General features: G+C 42.7%; 2 protein-coding genes across 2 annotated transcripts in view; one reads left to right on the top strand and one right to left on the bottom strand.

The window, feature by feature from the left end:
• The window catches only part of CWH43 (cell wall biogenesis 43 C-terminal homolog), a gene marked incomplete at both ends in the record, with an annotated part of 46,681 nt that extends 37,111 nt beyond the window's left edge, over window positions 1–9,570 (bottom strand). Inside the window, 5 exon segments of the mRNA XM_082838138.1 lie at window positions 1,257–1,415; window positions 2,002–2,122; window positions 7,738–7,906; window positions 7,910–7,929; window positions 9,528–9,570. Coding sequence (XP_082694264.1) covers window positions 1,257–1,415; window positions 2,002–2,122; window positions 7,738–7,906; window positions 7,910–7,929; window positions 9,528–9,570 — 512 coding nt within the window.
• Window positions 9,571–15,552: 5,982 nt separating this feature from the next.
• On the top strand, window positions 15,553–16,448 carry LOC309960831 (small ribosomal subunit protein uS12-like; the record flags this gene model as incomplete). Its single annotated transcript, XM_082837796.1, has 1 exon — window positions 15,553–16,448. The coding sequence occupies exon 1, from the start codon at window positions 15,888–15,890 to the stop codon at window positions 16,446–16,448; it is 561 nt and encodes a 186-aa protein (XP_082693922.1). The 5' UTR covers window positions 15,553–15,887.
• Between the last annotated feature and the right edge of the window lie 1,366 nt (window positions 16,449–17,814).

Raw genomic sequence — 17,814 nt, 5'->3', positions numbered from 1 at the left:
AGCTACAGGGATGAGGGAGAGAAGATGTGAAGATGGAAGGAGGCCAGGGCCTGGAGGCTAGGAGACAGTCTTTGGAGAAGAGAGAAGCCTAAGCTGAATTTGCTGCTTAACACTGCTTCATACTATGGTGGGTGACCCTCCCCCAAGACCCAGCAAATCTTCAACAAAGCGACCCCCAAAGATGCCTGGGATGATCAGACATCCTGGGGAAGCTGGTGGGGAGTCAAGTTTTGTAAATGGGGCACAGTGCAGAAACAGGAAGGGACCAGCAACTGGGTCACATAAATTTAAAACAGAGGTGAGAAAGAAGGAAACTCCAGGCGGGAAATGTAAGCGATTCCCTGAATCCAGATCCTTATCAGGCTGTACCTGTGAAATCTGCTGCCTGAGTTTCTACTTCACGTTAGCGATCTATGAAATAGAAGACATATACTAGGGCACTAGACCGAGTTCTAAATGTTCTAATTAATATCAATGTCCCTCGACCAATTTACGTGCATGATGTTCCCTTGTTCTCACTAACCCCACTTCATGCCAAAATTGGGGCCGAGGGGGAATTATACAAGCCCTTTGTTCATGGTGAGCCAAACCCTCTAAACTTCCATTAACCTGTGAGATTTCTCCTTGTATTTACAAAAGAACAGCGACTCACTGAGAGTTACACACAAAGCCAGGAGCAAGTTATGCAGAATCTAGTAACACTTGTCCCTTCTTTTCAGAAGAGTCTCGAGTTCGCATGTGAAGCGAATGTCCAAGTTTGTTTGTCAGCTCCAGACAGGTGATCTGAAAGGTGGTATGAATATGTAGGATTTCCTTTCTTTTTAAATTTCATATTTGGAGCTTAAATATCTTCAGAGTTGGGCCCGGGGCTGGGCGGGAACAAAAGTAAAAAACAAACAAACCAAAAACAACCAAACAAACCCATGCAGTTCCCACAGTCTTCGTCCTGGAAAGTCCTGTCCAGAGGGAAAGAGGAGGTAGACAGAGCTGAAAGCCAGAAGGGAGTATGAGGCCTGGGTCTACTCTCGCACTCCACGCTGAGACAAGCCAGAGACGCATTGCTATCGTCACCCTCTATGCTGGCGAGGAAAAGGTGCCTTCTGCTTAGATAACAGTCCACTACCTGCGCCGGCTACTCTTGCAGAGGGAGAAAAAGTAGAAATGGAGACAGAGTGCAGAAAGACTAGTTTTATCTTTCCAAGATGTGTTACATTCAGATAAGAAAGAGAAAATCCCTAAATAAACTGGGCCTACACTTACCTGTGTAAATGCAATCGAGTGTGGCGACGGTACTTAATGTCAGTATCACTCTGTTGGACATCTGATAAGTCCAGACTGGGTTCAGTGAAGTGTACCAAATGCGGAGAACAACAAGAAGAATCTGTCCTAAAATGAATCCCCAGATTCTGAAGTACCTGTAAGTACAGAAGTATTTTTAACAACTTTTTTTTTTTTTTTTTTTTTTGCAGTACGCGGGCCTCTCACTGTTGTGACCTCTCCCACTGCAGAGCACAGGCTCCGGACGTGCAGGCTCAGCGGCCATGGCTCACGGGCCCAGCCGCTCCGCGGCATGTGGGATCTTCCCGGACCGGGGCACAAACCTGTGTCCCCTGCATCGGCAGGCGGACTCTCAACCACTGCACCACCAGGGAAGCCCTTTAACAACTTTTTATGTGGTTTCAACGTACTATGTCCATTGTGAATTTCACAGTGTCATAGAAGGAGTATATGAGGTAGTCTTTTTGGTAATCTACATGACTTAGTCTCGTTGGCACATGACTTAGCCTTTGTGTAGCCGTTACCTAGGCAACTTGTTATAATGCCTTCATTCTCACGTTATTGAGACTGATGGCAAATATTCACATCCCGATTTTGTGATAAGTGAGACTTCTACAAGGTCTTATGCAAGGTAAAGACTATATCTTGCAGCTCCTAGTCCCAACCTTCCCTTTGGTAATTGACCACATTTGTTTGTCTGTAGGCACAAGATATGAACCATACCTTTGCAAACCACTTCCTGTCCACCATGCCACGGCTTGCACTACCAGTGAGGAAGACAGACCGAGCGCGAGAACCACGAGCTGAAGTTTGGCATTTGGAGCCTGGAAGGAGGCTATGCTGCCTGCAAATGAAGGAGAGCTAAACATTTCTGGCAATCATGCATTGGTATTCAATGATCTGCATTTGATAACTGCTGTGTCTGATACCATGGTTACACTCGGGAAGGTAGAATTAATATATAATTATCTGAGTGCATAAATCTTTTTGAAAATTTTTATTGAGATATCATTCGTACCATAAAATCACTCTGCTAAAGTGTATGATTCAATGGTTCTTAATACATTCACAAAGTTGTGCAACTCTTACCACCATCTAATTCCAGAACATTTTCATCACCCCAGGAAGAAACCTGTGCCCATTAGCAGCCCCTCCCTTTCCTCCTCTTCCTCCCAACCCTGACCCCCAGCCCCCCGCAATCACTTCTCTACTTCCCATCTGTATGGATTTTTCCTATTCTGGACATTTCATATAAATGAAATCATAAAATACGCAGCCTTCTGTGACTGGTTTTTTTCACTTAGCATAATGTTTTCAAGGTTCATCCATGTTGATGGGCCTAGAGACTATCATACTAAGTGAAGTAAGCCAAACGGAGAAAGACAAATATATGATACCACTTACATGTGGAATCTTACAAAAAAAAAAAAGATACAAATGAACTTATTTGCAAAAGAGAAAGAGATTCACAGACATAGAAAACAAACTTATGGTTACCGATGGGAAAAGTAAGCGAGGGGGACAATTAGGAGGTTGGGATTAACATATACACATTACTATATTTAAAATAGATAACCAACAAGGACCTACTGTATAGCACAGGGAACTATTCTCAGTATTTTGTAATAACCTATAGGGAAAAAGAATCTGAAAAATATATTCTATTATATTATATACAAAACTGAATCACTGTCTGTATACCTGAAACTAACATGACATTGTAAACCAATTAAACTTCAATAAAATCTTTTTTAGGGGCTTCCCTGGTGGCGCAGTGGTTGAGAGTCCGCCTGCTGATGCAGGGTACACGGGTTCGTGCCCCGTTCTGGGAAGATCCCACATGCCGCGAAGCGGCTGGGCCCGTGAGCCATGGCCGCTGAGCCTGCGCGTCTGGAGCCTGTGCTCCGCAACGGGAGAGGCCACGGCAGTGAGAGGCCCGCGTACCGCAAAAAAAAAATTTTTTTAAATCTTTTTAAAAAAAGGTCCACGCATGTAGTACCATGTATCAGTGCTTCATTCCTTTTTATGGCTAAATAATATCCCATGGCATGGATAAACTGCCTTTCGTTTATCCATTCATCAGTTGATGGGCATCTGGGTTGTTTCTACTTTTTGGCTACTATGAATAATGATGTTAGGAACATTTGTGTACCAGGTCTTATGTGAACATATGTTTCCATTTTTCTTGGGTCTATACCAAGGAGTGGAGGTGTTGGGTCATATGACAACTATGTTTAACATCTTGAGGAACTGCCAAGCTGTTTTCCAAATCAGCTGCACCATTTTACATTTCCACCAGCAGTGTGTGAGGGTTTCAATTTCTTCATATCCTTGTCAACACTTATTGTCTATGTTTTTGAATGTAGCCATTTTAGTGGGTCAAGATATTTAAGGTCAGAAATAACCTAAATCACTGGTAGTATGAACTAGTTTAATAGTTAACTACATAGTAATCAACCTAAAATATCTGAGGTGTCAGCGATGAGATAGCACAGAACACTCAGATCTTCTTTGTAGTTATGTAAGAATGCCTTAGGACTCTGTAAAAACAAAGTTGTTTCGTTTCCTTAAGAAGCATCTGAAAAGGGAGTTTTAAGGCAAATCATGGCTTACTTCAGCCTCACTTTAGCATCAACAAAGCTCAATGGCTACCTGGAAGAGCATCTGACAAAAACTGGTTTCTTTCATGTGTTTGTTGGCAGTCTGTATATCTTCTTTGGAGAAATGTCTATTTAGGTCTTCTGCCCATTTTTGGATTGGGTTGTTTGTTTTTTTGTTATTGAGCTGCATGAGCTGCTTGTAAATTTTGGAAATTAATCCTTTGTCGGTTGCTTCATTTGCAAATATTTTCTCCCATTCTGAGGGTTGTCTTTTGGTCTTGTTTATGGTTTCCTTTGCTTTGCAAAAGCTTTGAAGTTTCATTAGGTCCCATTTGTTTATTTTTGTTTTTATTTCCATTTCTGTAGGAGGTGGGTCAAAAAGGATCTTGCTGTGATTTATGTCCTAGAGTGTTCTGCCTATGTTTTCCTCTAAGAGTTTTATAGTGTCTGGCCTTACATTTAGGTCTTTAATCCATTTTGAGCTTATTAGGGAAATGCAAATCAAAACTACAATGAGGGGCTTCCCTGGTGGCGCAGTGGTTGAGAGTCCGCCTGCCGATGCAGGGGACACAGGTTCGTGCCCCGGTCCGGGAAGATCCCACATGCCGCGGAGCGGCTGGGCCCGTGAGCCATGGCCGCTGAGCCTGCGCGTCTGGAGCCTGTGCTCCGCAACGGGAGGGGCCACAACAGTGAGAGGCCCGCGCGCGTACTGCAAAAAAAAAAAAAAAAAAAAAAAACTACAATGAGATATCATCTCACACCAGTCAGAATGGCTATCATTAAAAAATCTAGAAACAATAAATGCTGGAGAGGGTGTGGAGAAAAGGGAACACTCCTGCACTGCTGGTGGGAATGTGAATTGGTACAGCCACTATGGAGAACAGTATGGAGGTTCCTTAAAAAACTACAAATAGAACTACCATATGACCCAGCAATCCCACTATTGGGCATATACCCTGAGAAAACCATAATTCAAAAAGAGTCATGTACCAAAATGTTCATTGCAGCTCTATTTACAATAGCCCGGAGATGGAAACAACCTAAGTGCCCATCATCGGATGAATGGATAAAGAAGATGTGGCACATATATACAATGGAATATTACTCAGCCATAAAAAGAAACGAAATTGAGCTATTTGTAATGAGGTGGATAGACCTAGACTCTGTCATACAGAGTGAAGTAAGTCAGAAAGAGAAAGACAAATACCGTATGCTAACACATATATATGGAATTTAAGAAAAAAAATGTCATGAAGAACCTAGGGCTAAGACAGGAATAAAGACACAGACCTACTGGAGAATGGACTTGAGGATATGGGGAGGGGGAAGGGTGAGCTGTGACAAACTGAGAGAGTGGCATGGACATATATACACTACCAAACGTAAGGTAGATAGCTAGTGGGAAGCAGCCGCATAGCACAGGGAGATCAGCTCGGTGCTTTGTGACCGCCTGGAGGGGTGGGATAGGGAGGGTGGGAGGGAGGGAGACGCAAGAGGGAGGAGATATGGGAACATATGTATATGTATAACTGATTCACTTTGTTATAAAGCAGAAACTAACACACCATTGTAAAGCAATTATACCCCAATAAAGGTGTTAAAAAAAAAAAACTGGTTTCTTCATCCTCAACTCTGAGTCACTTTCCTACCCACTCCCCTTTCTCAAATACAATTCTACCTCTACTCAAGGTGATGGGTTTTCAGGGAAGAAGCAGATGAAAGGGGAGCAACAAGAAGCATCTCAAATCCCATACCCCCCGTCGAAGTTATTTCCTATTACATTATAGCCTCCAGAAGTTCCTGGGCCAGAACTGGACTCAAAAATAGAAAACTGTCCCAGTAACTGTTCGGTGGGTGGCTTTGTAGGTAAAGCTGCCACAGGCAGCATTGAGCAAAGGCAGCGAAAAAGGGCCACTGAGCAGATCCCTCTCATAAAGCCAACCAAGGAGTGTGATGAGGCCATCGTCACTCATAGAAGGATTCTGTAAGCCAAGGCCAGCTTAACTCAGTTACTATATATACTCAAAAAGAAGAAAGTTTCATTTCTATTATTTCTAGAGCTAAAAATTTCATGGTTATTTCATTCCTATAGACATCATCTTTTAAAAGGATGCATTTTCCAGTGGTCTTGACCACAGCTATTTCTGAGCTCTAGACCTCTGTGGGTAACCACATAACTCACTACACTCACTAACCACGTTCTGCCTTCTTCAGGGACTGATGCACAGAAAAATAGAAGGCAATTCCCTAGTGATTCCTGTCACTGTTTCTGAAAAAAGTCAAGTGACTGTTCCTAGACAGAAGATATACACAGCGTGGCTCAAGAACAAATGCCACTTGGAAAACTCAGAGAAACCAACTGTGTTATAGCAGAAGGGCAAGACTGGCAGACTTTTCAGCTACAGATCCCACCAGACTGGAGTCTGGTGTTTTTGTTTTTTAAAACCTTTTCTCCATGACCTCACCTTACTTTTTTTTACTACCAGTACTTCTCCAAGGTCTCTCAATATTTATTAATGCTAATAACCTCAAGTGTCTGTGATAGTAAGTGTACATTTTCTAATTGCTGGGTTTTGGCAATGTGACGTACTAAAATTCAGAATTCGAAAACTACAAAAGGTATACAGTGCAAAGTTTCCCTTTCATACCTGTGTCTAGGTACCAAATTTTTCACCTTGGAAGCAACTAAAATGGTATCAGGTTTTTAAAAAATACTTCTAGACCTATTTAATGCATGTCCAATTAATTATTAAATATATTTTCATCTAACCTATTTTACACAAATGCTAGTATTCTGCACATACTGTTTAGCGCTTTTTTCCCACTTAACAACATATTTTGAAGAACATTCCATTTCCTTACAGAAATGTTCTCATTCTTTAATATAGCTGCATAGTATTCTATAGTACTCCAAGTTTTATAACCATAACTTATTTAACCTAACCTATCCCATACAAATGACATATAGGTTGTTTCTAACATTATTATTATAAACATTGCTGCAATGATTAAATAACCTTTTATTTTTATCATTTTACGCATATGTGAGTTTATCTATAGGATATACTCCCAGAAGGGGGATTGCTGAGTGAAAGATACATATTTGTCCTTTTGATAAACAATGCTAACTGATCCTTTGCAGAAGTTGTGACACTTTACAGCTCTGCCAGCAATGCGTAAGTGCCTGCTTTCCCACGCTTACAACAGTGTTGTCAGGGTTTGTTCTTTGCCAACCTGTTATGTGAGACTGTCTATGCATATATGTGTGTGTGTATGATTTGTATTCTATACATTTTAGTATCTTTTTAAGAACCAGTTATATTTCCTTTCCAGTAAACTGATCATATCCTTTGCTTTCTCTTCTATTGAACTATTGGTCCTTTTTTATTATTGATTTGTAAGAACTCCATATGTTAATGAAATTAGCCCTCTGACTGGAAGAGCTGCAACGGCTGTCCTAATCTGTTGATTGCCTTTGCAATCATGGATAATTTTCATATTTTTAGGCAGTATCATTTAACAACTTTTTAATGGCTTCGGAGTTTCGTGTCATAGTTGGAAAAAAGAACAAAAATATGTTCAAGAGTTAAGCTGTTCTCCAAGGTATCTTTCCCCTCTTCATCTCAGTGATCCTTAAGCTCTTCCAAACTGACGGAAAAGTTAAACATGTAAATATGCTGACTCTTGGTCTAGACTTCCAATTCTACTAAAACTCTTCAAGGTAGTAGTAAGAGACAGAGAAATCTTTTATTTTTTATTTAATCATTTAGCATTCAAAGAACAGTCTACATATTTTCACTTGATTTTTAACTAAAAACAAAAAAACGAAAAAACTTAAGGAATCACTTTTAAATCTTACCAACGGTAATTATCCACAGCAGGGCTACCATCCACTTCTTGTTAACCAGTTTCCAGACAGGAGTAATCGTGAGGAATAATGGAGAAAGAAATGCTATGGCAAAAGCTTCAAGCCCAGTGAGTTCTAGTGTTTGCAGGGGAAAGTAATAGATCATCGGTCCCAGGCCATCTCAGAGAGACCAAGAAACATATCCTAGGGAAAACAAAAGTTTTTAAGAGAGAGAGAAAGTATAACTTTCTCAGTGTTTCAAACAGTAGCCCTTCCCTCCACTAAAACTCCTCCGGCCGGCCGCCCTCCTTCATGACCCTGGCCTTAACTGGGTTCCAGTAACAGAATTCCTCCCCTTTCCTGTCAGGCCCAGAATGAGAATGGCTCAACATCCCTTGCTTGTCCCTTTAACCTCGTTCATACCTCCCGTAGGTAGGTAGTCCCTTTATTAAAGGCTCTTCATTTGGACCATCTAGGTTAAATCTGGTTTCCTGTCAGGATCCCGATTGATAAAATTTCCTTAACTAAATCGACCCTTCTTCAATGAGAAATACCGTGAAAATCAAAAAGAGTAACAGACGGCAGAACTCCTTCCTCCCACTCCAGACTACAGCCAAAGGCACGTTAGTTAGGAAATAACCTAACCCTTAGGAGACAGTGTAGAGTAGTGGAAAACGCAGATTTGACATTACTTTCACAGCTGCCAACTATTGACTGTGCAATCTTCTACAATGATGATAATTAACCCATGGGCAGTTACCATGTGCTAGGCTCTGTGCTAAGTATTCACCCTGATCTTCTCTCTTCCTCTGCATCCTATGAAATTGACACTATCTCTACTCCCCTCTTACAAATGCAAAATCAAACAACAAAAACTCCTTAGACTCAGAAAGTTAAGTAATTGCCTAAGGTCACAAAAGTGGCAAATGGCAGAGTGAACTTAAAAGCGAGCGGTCTGGTTCCAAACCATCCTTAACCACCGAAAGCAGTACTTTTAACCACCTCGCAGTTATTAAGATTAAAAAAGATTAAGTACACACAGTACCTAGCACCGTAGGTACTCACTGAATGTAATTCGCTTTACATCGCGTACTTGTGAGATACAGACTGGGACAAAAAATGAGCCCCGCCCCCCAGCTCGAGCATTACCAGCTCCCAGAAAATCAAGTTCTTAGGAAGGCACCCCTCCCCTTCATCGTGAACAGCGAGATGCTAGCAATCTCCTGAACGTTTGTCTGGGAATTCGGATTTCAACCATACAACTCCGACAATATTACAACAATAATTGTTCTTGGGACTTTTTGCAAAGCTGCTAAGTGAGCACATGGGACTCGAGTTCGACGTTTTCCGCCAAATACTCAAATGTGCAGCCACTACCCAAGGCCACTTGTGAGAGGTCAACCCAGGCGGTAGCCACCGCGCTGAGGGCTCACCTACAGCTACCGGGGGAAACGGGTGCCCCTTTCCTTCTGAAAGGTAAAGTTCGGTGCTGAAATTTATTCAGTTAAACTTAAAGATCACGGGTGAGGGGACTCGGGGTTGGTACCAGCTTCGCGGTTCAAGGCCGACAGGTGAATAAGTCGGGCCCCTTGGGCGCAACATCAGGGTGGCGTGGGAGCTCTCTCTCTCTCTCTCAATTCCTCCAGCAGCAGAAGTTGTCAGGGGACGATAAGCATCTCTATTCCGGGCACCAAGCGCGCGTTCCTCCCTCCGGGAGCTCAGCCAACCCGGCGGAGCACCGCGGCTCCGGGCAGGGCCGGGGGAGCGGACCTGCGAACGCGCGGCGGGCGGCCTCGGCTTACCCAGAAGGCTCTCCAGGAGCACTTCTCTCCACAGCGAGGGCATGGCCGAGGCCCGGAGCGGCGCCGCCGAGGGAAGCCGTGCGGCCCGCACACCCGCCGCCCTGCGCCAGCCGCCGAGCTCTCCGGGGTCGGCGTCCACGCCTCAGGCTCCCGTCAAGTCTGCCGCCGGCCGCCCAGCCGCCCGCCGACCCGCCGACCCGCAAGCCGCGCCCACGCGAGGGTGGGGCCCGCTGCCCCCGCCCCGTCCCATCCAGCACCGCCCTCCGGGCCCCACCATCTCTGCGCGGCCCGCGGTCCCGCGCCACCGCCTCCGCCGACGCCACCGCGCAGCGAGCGGGACCCGGGGGCCTCCGACCTGCCGCCCAGAAGAAACCAGGTGGCCGGGCTCGCCGGCAGAGCGGCCCTGGGGATGGCGCGCTGCGAGCGCGCAAGAGGACTGCATCATTGCAACTCTGCACCCGCGGTGCCCTTTAAACGAAGCCCAGGGGCGCGTTGCGAGGGGAAGGCTTAGACGCAGGTGGGGAGCCTGAGCTGCCAGGGGCTCTAGCGCCTCCGGCGAGCAGGTGCGAACAGGACCTTGGCGTTCCTAAGGCCTGGGCGACGCTCTCGGGCGAGCGGGCACCTGCGATGGCCAGGTGTGCGCTTCTCCTTCTCAGCTTTGGTAGTAAACAAATCGCATTCTGGGAAGGCGGTTGAAAAATTCTAGAGATTACAGAATTTTCTATGGCTTTTAGAGACGTCGCAACACTTGCTCAGGGGAGGGAAAACCAGTGATGGCAGTGGAAGTTCTGCCTTCCTCCACTTTATGGATAATGATCTTTGAGAGTGCCCGTCCCTGAGGAGAAAGGGAGAGACGTTCTAACAATGGAGCGAGTGAACTAGGCCAGTTATCTCTCATTCAAATATTACCACACCCCAGGATGTTTTGAGTGTTTTAGAACCTTCTCAAACAATTTATTTTAATTCGCTTTAATTTTTTTGGAACAGTTTGTCATTTACCACTTTCGGAAGGTTTGCTCTGAAATTAAACAAACAATGATGGATTGCCTAAAAGTGTAAAACAGTTAAGAGCAGTTTTGAGCAGAGTTCCAAATCGCTTAATTACTTACTAGTACTCATTGTCACCAGATAGAGATCAATTGAATAGAATTGAGAGTCCTGGAATAAACCCTCTCATTTAGGCGCAAATGATTTTCAACAGCTTGCCAAAACAATTACATGAGGGAAGGGGTGGTCTTCTCAACAAATGGATTTAGAACAATTGAAATTCCACAGGAAAAAGGGTAAATCGGACACCCCCCCCCAAATCTCACACCATATACAAAAATTAACTCAAAATGGATCAAAGCCTTAAATGTAAGAGATGAAACTATAAAAATCTTAAAACATAGGAGTAACTCTTCATGATCTTCAGTTAGACTATGGATTTTTAGATACAACAGCAAAAGCACAAATGACAAAAGAAGTAATAAATAAATTGGACTTCATCAAAACTAAAAGCTTTTGTGCTTCAAAGGACACAGTCCAAGAAAGTGAAAAGACAATGCACAGGATGGGAGAAAATATTTTATAATTATACATCTGGTAAGGAACTGGTATCTGGAATATATATTTTTAAAAATTACAACTCAGGGACTTCCCTGGTGGCACAGTGGTTAAGAATCTGCCTGCTAATGCAGGGGACACGTGTTCGAGCCCTCATCCAAGAAGATCCCACATGCCGTGGAGCAACAAAGCCTGTGCACCACAACTACTGAGCCTGTGCTCTAGAGCCTGTGAGCCACAACTACTGAAGCCCACACGCCTAGAGCCTGTGCTCCTCAACAAGAGAGGCCACCGCAATGAGAAGCCCACGCACCTCAACAAAGTGTAGCCCCCACTCACCACAGCTAGAGAAAGCCCGTGCACGGCAACAAAGACCCAATGCAGCCAAAAATTAATAAATAAAAATTATTTTAAAAAATAAATAAAATAAAATTATAACTCAGTAATACTCACTTTAAAGATGAACAAAGGGTTTGATAGGCCTTTTTCCAAAGAACATCTACAAGTAGCCAATAAGCAAAGTATATTCAGGAAAATATATTCAATATCATTTCATTAGGGAAATACAAATCAAAACCACAGTGAGATACTACTTCACACTCACTAAGATGACTATAATCAAAAAAGTCAGATAGGGCTTCCCTGGTGGCGCAGTGTTTGAGAGTCCGCCTGCCGATGCAGGGAACACGGGTTCGTGCCCCGGTCCGGGAAGATCCCACATGCCGCGGAGCGGCTGGGCCCGTGAGCCATGGCCACTTAAGCCTGCGCGTCTGGAGCCTGTGCTCCGCAACGGGAGAGGCAACAACAGTGAGAGGCCCGCGTACCACAAAAAAAAAAAAAAAAAAAAAACCATTACAAGTTGTAGATTTGCCATCTGTACCTATAAAATAGTTAACAAGGAATTTTCCTTGTACCTATCTGAAGTCAATTTAACTCAGGGTCCTGTAAGAGTGGTGACCAAGACTATTCATGTCATCCCCACAGAAGACAACCAAGCTGTGTTCCTGCAGCAGCAGAGCAGGGAGTGCCTGTTCTCAGAGAGAAAGACAATCGCTGTGGCCTGGTCCACAAGGGTTTCCCAAAGAGCTGAAAGGGAATCAATCCAGAGTAAAGAAGATATGCTTGAGTGAACATTTTCAATACAGTAAAAATAGAATAAGAAAGTCTTGAGAAACATTGAGTTCGTGTTCTAACGTAAGCATTAGGTTCTTTTTCATTTAGACTTGTACTCTTAGCACAAGGTAAAAACACAAGGGCCTACTTAGAAGACAGGCCTGGAAAATCAAGGATGATTCAGCAGTTTTTTGGATTTATATATTTTTATTTATTCATTCTCACACTTCCTAGGAGCCCTCCGTGTGGGAAGCTGAGTGTGCAGAGATGATCAAGACATAGTCCCAGCAAGGAGGAGCTCTTGGCCCACGGTTGGAGTCTGAAGTGCTCAAATAATCTCAACCCAGCATGAAAAGTGTTACGTGAAGGCCTGAACTGGGGGCGCTTGGGGCCCCTGCAGGAGGGAGTTGGCCTGGGTGCCCTGAGAGACAGGGGTGTTATGGTCTATTTACTCACGGCTACTGTGGTGCTTGTTTATCTGCCTACGCCGCCACTTTCCCACCTGTAAAGTGAAGCTAATTATAGTAAGGAATGATTGCATCTGTGCACTAGCTGGCCGGACTTGAAAGAAACACAGATCATACTCCTGCTGGTGAGTTAACTCCCTTGGAAGGCTGTGACCCAATATATAAATTTCTGGAAGGAGTTGCCTAAATACAAGATTTCTATTAGTGTTATCAGATTTTTTTATTCGTTTATTCATCCCGTAAACATTGATTTAACTTCTAGCCGCCATGCTTTTTTAACTGGAATACACAGCAGGGGTGAGCAGCGGTGGATCAGAGGATATATAGGCTCAGAAATTCAACATGGCAGATCTTTTCAAAGCATTAAGTTTACCTAGTATAAGCAGTTCATAACATTTGCATGTTAAAACAAACAGGGGTATGTTACAGACAGGATTGTAAAATGCATACAAAGTTTTAGGATAAAGCTTTGGGGGCTCATGGTAGACTTCTTTGATTTATGTCTTCCAGAATTCAGGGGGAATGTGTTCCTTCTCTTCTGCCATTAACTGAACATCGGTTGTTAAATAAGTATCTTAGAAGATACAAAACATACATCCCTCCAAAAGTATATAATCTGAACTGAAACAAGACACATGAACAAATGAATCAAGTAGATATCCATACGTGTGTCTTTTTTGAGAAGTATGAGAAATTGCTTCTGTGTCTGTGAAGTCATTATATGTTAGACTCCAGCCATGACAGAACTGTGAGAAACCAATTCAGGGTCCCCACTAGAGAAAACTGGAGAAAAAAATAAAATTCTGCAGGTAACTCACTAAGGAAACAGATTCAGAAACAGCAAAGGATGGGTCTTTCTTACACAGAGCAAAAGCTCACATCTGCTAAGGTGACCAAGGCAGGTGGGCTTGGGAGGATGCAGAAGATTACAAAGGGCAGGAATTGGGGGAAGGCCATTCCAGGTAAATGCAGTGACATCTAGAAAAGGAACAAAGTCAGGAAAAGTGAAGTTGTATTTGGGGTTCAGGGAGTAATCATTTGGTCTAAAACAGAAGTTTCCCCAAACATACCAGCGCGGCCTAATGAAGGCACCTTGAAACCAAGGACAAAGAATGTGAAATGTACCTGCCACTTAGGACACGCTCAAGTGAACCTTACTGACTTAACACAAACAGGACGAGGCGTGTGTGATGATGTACTCTACAGCGTCCTGGCAAGTTAAAACGAATTCAGCACCGGAGTCTGCTTGAAATGTTTCCAGTTTGCTCCCTCCTCCTCTTTTCTCACCTCCCTGTCTATTCTCTCCCATTCCAATAGGCAAACAGAAAACATTCTGCAGTACTACCCACTCCATTATATGCAATTAAGTCAGGAGTATTCCTGTGGGATGACTCTCCAAAGGTGGAATAATTTATGCGGGTAGATAAATTGGGAAAGTGTTGGGATTGCCCAGTTTTGGGTGTGTATTAATTTTTGTATTAATTTGGGTGTGTAATACAATACGCAAGTTTGTATTAATTTTTACATCTTCATAGTTGCTAGATGTCCTGGGAAGGAACCGTGTCTTGATTAGCTTAGTTCCCGTGTCTTGGCACATAGTGTAAGATCTGAGGGAGTCAGCCACAGGCAGGCCTAGAAAACCACAGGCCTCACCCCACCAGGCTGAGTTTTTACTGGGTGGTCAATTGCAGGACATGACACGTGCTTTCTGCAGAGATCCCAGAGAGAAAAGGAGGAGGACCTGAGGGTTGTATGCCAACAACTCCTTCCCAAACCACCAGCATCTCCTGGGGGGTAATTGGAGTAAGGTGGCATGAGAGGACAGGTGTGTTATCCTAAAACGTGTCCCTAGAGGCCAAGACGTCTGTGCCATATGTGGCATTACTAACCATGTGTGCACTGGGTGGTCTATGTGATGGGGACCTTGCTAAGGCCAACATGAAACAAGAGGCCCACTGAGCAAAGATGTTCGTTCCACCTGGTCCTGTGTCTAGTGGTGCAAACTGCAGCGTAACGTCTGTCCTGGAAAAGATCAGTTGATCAGTCCCTCTTACTTATGAGATAGATGCATTGTCCAGGAGACATTGGAGGAGGGCAGAGGGTGTATCAGAAGGAATTCTGGCACTGTTCCTCCTGGAGATCTCTAGGATGTAAAGTAGGTTGCCAGGGAGGGATGGAAGGAATTCTCATAAGGAGCCCAGGGCCTCCTGGGAGAGAATGAATCTGGGACCCAATACTTTGGGCCTCAATACCTGTTTTCAGACTTGCAAACTGGCTGGTCAGATGGAAATAGCATCGATCTTTCCAAGAGACAATAAAATTTGAGAATACAAAGCAGATTATAGCAACAAGACTTTTATTTTTTATTTAAATGATTTTTAAAACTACTTTTTCCCTAGAAGGCAGCACATTTTCAACAATAAAAAGTCTAACGACCGAATGATGCTCTGCCTAGAAATATATACATACAATATTTTCTTTAAATAAGTGAAATTTTTTATTGAAATATAGTTGATTGACAATATTATATTAGTTTTAGATGTATAGCATAGTGAATCAATATTTTTATAGATTATACTCTCTTTAAAATTATGACAAAATAATGGCTATATTTCCCTATGTGTACAATATATCCTTGTTTCTCATCTATTTTATTTTATTTATTTTTTATTTTTTAATTTTTTTAACATCTTTATTGGGGTATAATTGCTTTACAATGGTGTGTTAGTTTCTGCTTTACAACAAAGTGAATCAGTCATACATAAACATATGTTCCCATATGTCTTCCCTCTTGCGTCTCCCTACATACAATATTAATTTGACAATATTGAATCAGTGGTAATCACTATAGAACTGGGCTGTAAGTAAATTGTATACTATAACAGAAGAATGTGGGATTCTAAGCCAATTAATAATATATAATATATATAATAATATATAGAGAGCAAACGCTTAGCCCATTTATTAAAACCAAAGTTTTCAAGCCTAATAGCACACAAGAAATAATCACACTAATTACAAGTAATTATTGCAAGTTCTTTTTTTTTTTTTTTTTTTTTTTTTAAAAAAAGGTCTGGGCTCGGGCTTCCCTGGTGGTGCAGTGGTTGAGAGACCGCCTGCCGATGCAGGGGACACGGGTTCGTGCCCCGGTCCGGGAAGATCCCACGTGTCGCGGAGCAGCTGGGCCCGTGAGCCATGGCCACTGAGCCTGCGCATCCAGAGCCTGTGCTCTGCAATGGGAGAGGCCACAACAGCGAGAGGCCCGCGTACCGCAAAAAAAAAAAAAAAAAAAGTCTGGGTTCGAGGTGGTTTGTGGCTCCTTCCTGTGCTGCATCTCTCTTTCACTCAGACCCTTGGTGCCGGCAGGATGGTCAAGTGTCGCGGTTTCTGTACTGTCAGGAAGCTCTGTAGCCACCGAAAAGACCAGGAGTGGCATGATAAACAGAACAAGAAAGCCCATTTTGACACAGCCCTGAAGCCCAAGCCTTTTGGAGGCGCTTCTCACGCCAAGGGAATTGCACTTGAAAACGTAATAGTTGAAGCCAAACAGCCAAATTCTACCATTAGGAAGTCATGGTTCAGCTCATCAAGAATGGCAAAAAAAATCACAGCCTTTGTACCCAGTGATGGTTGCTTGAATTTGATTGAGGAAAATGATGAAGTTTCAGTTGCTGGATTTGGTCGCAAAGGTCATGCTGTTGTTGACATTCCTAGAGTCCACTTTAAGGTTGTCAAAGTAGCCGACATCTCTCTTTTGGCCCTATACAAAGGCAAGAAGGAAAGACCAAGATCATAAATTTTGATGGTGGAAGCACAATAGTAATAAATTTTCATATGCCAAAAAAAGTAATAAATAAAATAATAAAAAAGGTCTGATTTGCCTTCTTCATGCAATCAGCCTAGTGTCTGTTCCATATGTATATCAAGTTCATGGAGTTTTAGAATTAAAAGGGATCTTAGAAACCAAAGGGATCCAGTTATTTAGTTAGGCAGCTACCCCAGTTCTCTCATTTTACAAATGAGTAAGTGACATACCCAAGGTCAAGTTATTGCATGGACAAAACTAGACCAGTCTCTTGATTTCTAGTTCATGCCTTAAAATGTACACTTTCAAGTATGCAATGTTCTATAAATATCAATTAGGACAAGTTTATTCACAATGTTGTTCCAGTTTACTATATCCTTACTGACTGTCTACTTGCTCTATCAATTACTGAGAGAGGTGAAATCATCAAATATAATTGTGGATCTATTTTTTTTAATGTACATTTAAAAATATTTCCTAATTCTGAATTTTCTCTCTTTTAGACTGACTTTCCATCAACCTGATCTAAATTAAAACACTTTTCTGCATGGACAGGAACAGCAGAAAGGAATCAATAAGTAATACAGAGTTGTCCCCAAACTCTGGCACCTCCTGGAAACAGAAGGGATTACAGTGAGATGTGGAAGAGTCCCCGTGCAGCTAAGGACCCCTGCGAGGGGTCCCAGCACTGTGCTCACGTGATCATCCATTTACACAAAATTTTCAAAAGTAAGATGTTTTAACCACAGTTGCTTTAGATAGCTGTCCCTTTCCACTCCAACTTCTTGTCTATCACATTTCCCTCATATCGAAGGCATTAGAGTGACTGCAGGCAGTTATGGTTCCTGCTGAGGAGAAATTGGGGAGGGTGGGGAATGTATCAGCTGCAGTTTTGAAAGTTGTTTTGCAAAGTTTCAGTAAAACAAATGAGAAGCGACAAACATCATTTGATTTGTCATTTATTTTATTAAAGAACTGAAAGAAAACATTTTTTTCCAACGTTATTGAGGTACAATTGACCAAGCTGTATAAATTTAAGGTGTACGACATGGTGATGTAATATACATATCTACCGTGAAATGATTATCACAATAAAGTTTGCTAACACACCCATCACCTCACATAGTTACCATTTTGAAAGAAAATTCGGATTAAAAAATTAGTGGAATATGAAACAAAAGTGGTTACTATGAAGAATGAAACCAAGAGAAATCAGACTGACATTGAAAAGCAAATTGTGACCAAAAAATTTCAGATCATACCAAAAGCAGTAATTCATCAAGAGGAAGAGACGAATTTCAAATAGAAGTAATAAATAGGTTTTTGGATTGTTTGATGATCCCATTAAGGGAGGGAA

The sequence above is a fragment of the Leucopleurus acutus genome, assembly GCF_964270905.1.
Source record: "Leucopleurus acutus genome assembly, chromosome: 4".
Taxonomy (NCBI): Eukaryota; Metazoa; Chordata; class Mammalia; order Artiodactyla; family Delphinidae; genus Leucopleurus; species Leucopleurus acutus.
The sequence above is the reverse complement of the archived record's forward strand: the minus strand, read 5'-3'. Positions and strand labels throughout refer to the sequence as shown.